At 33.3% G+C, this 2,560-nt stretch overlaps 1 protein-coding gene across 3 annotated transcripts in view; it reads left to right on the forward strand.

Annotated features, from left to right (window-relative positions):
- LOC102680956 (nuclear factor related to kappa-B-binding protein) overlaps nucleotides 1-2,560 on the forward strand; it is a 6,914-nt gene extending 4,354 nt beyond the window's left edge. For 2 of the 3 annotated variants that reach the window (XM_006621560.2, XM_031513244.1), the window contains 5 exons: nucleotides 11-331; nucleotides 397-589; nucleotides 669-1,449; nucleotides 1,523-1,834; nucleotides 1,916-2,560. In XM_006621560.2, coding sequence (XP_006621623.1) covers nucleotides 11-331; nucleotides 397-589; nucleotides 669-1,449; nucleotides 1,523-1,834; nucleotides 1,916-2,350 — 2,042 coding nt within the window. In that variant the 3' untranslated portion in view covers nucleotides 2,351-2,560. The remainder of the gene's footprint in view (nucleotides 1-10; nucleotides 332-396; nucleotides 590-668; nucleotides 1,450-1,522; nucleotides 1,835-1,915) is intronic. The other variant, XM_006621561.2, reaches the window with a different exon arrangement.

Below are 2,560 nucleotides of genomic sequence, written 5' to 3' on the forward strand. Positions count from 1 at the left end.
CTTGTAATAGCTTCTGGTTTAACCAAGGCTCGCGGACACTCATTATTAGTAGCAGACAGACCAAATTTTGTGACGATCTTAGCCTTAGTCAGAGATGCTACTGCAAGGCTTCCCAATGGTGAAGGAACTCGAGCTGATATTTGTCAGTTACTAAAAGATTCCCAATACATTCGAGAACAAACAGAAAGCGATGATAAAGAAGGATATTTACATTCTGTAGTATCTGGAGCTTTAGACAGATTGCATTATGAAACAGATCCCTGTGTACGGTATTATCCACGACGTAAGGAATGGCTATATCTTCATCGAGCACGTTCAGAATCAGAATTTGGTTTGTATTTATTAAAAAGATTCCTTATTTTTATATTTTATAATATATGTATTTTCTTTTTACAGAAATGTATCATCAACAATTGCAAGGCGTTGCAAAGAATAAAAAAAATGTTGGTAGCATGTCTCGAAATAAAGCTCTTCTGCCAGTCATAAAACCTGCTAATGTTAACAAAGAACAATCTCCTAATAGTACTAAAGAAACGACACCTAAAAAAGAAAGAAAAACTGCAACTACTACCCAACCTGTTATTTCAAGGTAAATTTCAAATTTTGTTTTATAAGAAGAGCTTTAAATATTTTTATTTATATTTATTTATCTTTTTTATCTTCTTTAGCAGAAAAGAACAAAAGAAAAGTGAAGAGAAAAATATCAATGATCATTCCATTTCTACGGAACAATCTGTTGTAGTTACGAATGTAACAACAACAATCAATACGCCTACAACTTCAGTAATTTCAATGTCAGGGACCACTGTTCCAATTACGTCTCTTTCAGCTTCTTCAACTTCTATTAATAGCATTACTGTAGAAAAAGATGTAATTAATGATGTGAAAGCTCAAATTACTACAAACACCCCAGCAAAAAAAGCAACCAATATTGGTGGAAAACCAGTTGCTGTTGTAAAAAGTAGTGCTCAGAGTTTGTTACAATCAAATCAACAACATTTTCCACATCATCAAATTCAAGTATCAACATCTGCTGGTCTACAGACTATTAGATTATCTGGACACTCTGTTTTACATTCTGCTCAATCTGTGGTAGCTAGCAGTGCTTCTAATGTGACGAATGTAACCACAAATTTAACTACCATATTACCTCCTGTTAAAGTTCAAAGTCAACAGCAATCACAACAATCACAGCAACAACAACAACAACAAACAATAGTAACTAATCAAGCAGGAAAAAGTATTTTGCAAACTGCTAATATAAAACAACAATCTCCACAACAACATGTACTACCTGGAAAAACTTTGTTAGCTTCTCAAATAAAATTGGTTAGTCCAGGACAAATTAAATCTCTTCTCACAGGTCATGGACTTCAAGGCCAAACAATATTTATTAAACAATCACCGTCTAGTAATCAGTCACAGCAAATACAACAACAACAATTAAAGGTACAGTCGTTTGAATAATTCATCAACTTGTATTTTATTGTCGTAATCTAATATATTCGTTTTCTTTTAACAGCAACAACAACAGCAAATTCAACAGAGAGTTGTTACTAATCAGCAACAATCGATACAAACATCTGGTATGCAACGCATAATTGCGCAGATAGGAGGAAAACCAATTGCAGTGCAAATTCAACAATCACCGCATCAACAGCAACAACAACAACAACAAAAGATATTAGCAAAGGTTTTAACTAGTTCTAATAGTGGTCAACTTATTTCAGTAGAAAATCTTCTTGCTCAGAAAGGATTGAAATTGGCGACTACAACTAGCCATGCTAATCAACTTAATAGACAAGGAAAACAAGTCATACAAACTCAATATCAAGTATGTATTTTAAATCAAATTTTTATAATGTTCAATTCAAAAATGAAGTTTTATTCAAAATTTTTAATATGATTTTTTTAGGTAGTGTCACAAGCACAGACTTCTTCGGGTCAATCAAAGATTATAGCTAGTACACAACAGCAACAGCAATCACAACAAGCACAAACTGTACGAATGGTAACGGCTCAATTAGCTGGAAAGCCAATAGTTTTAGCAAGTGGCAACAAAAATGTAGGAGTTGGAGTAAGCAACAGCGGAAGTGTAGTTCTCGGAAAACAACAACCATCACAACAACAGACACAACAACCTATAATTTTACCGAGCCAATTACTCAATATTAAAACATTGCACGGTTTAAAAGTGATACCGACTCCAGCTGGATTAAAAACCACAGGCGCAGCGGTATATGCACGAGTTATTGCTCCAACCACTATAACTTCATCTCAGTCACCGGGAAATCAACAACAGACTATCCAAACACAACCTTCAAGAAATAATACTTACAGTACACCTTGACAGATTTAATGTCATTTTCTTTTTCATTTATCCTCATTCACAACTTATTTTAATCTCCTGTAGTTTAAAATTTTAAGGGAGGAACATACTATTTATGTGCATAGAAAAAAGGAAATGAAATGTAATAAAAGTTAGTGAAGCTCGTACATAGAATTACGTTTTATGTTACATATTATATTATTTAGATTCGGCGAAATTAAAAAAAAAAAA

Source organism: Apis dorsata, unplaced genomic scaffold, assembly GCF_000469605.1.
Source record: "Apis dorsata unplaced genomic scaffold, Apis dorsata 1.3 scaffold_631, whole genome shotgun sequence".
NCBI lineage: Eukaryota > Metazoa > Arthropoda > Insecta > Hymenoptera > Apidae > Apis > Apis dorsata.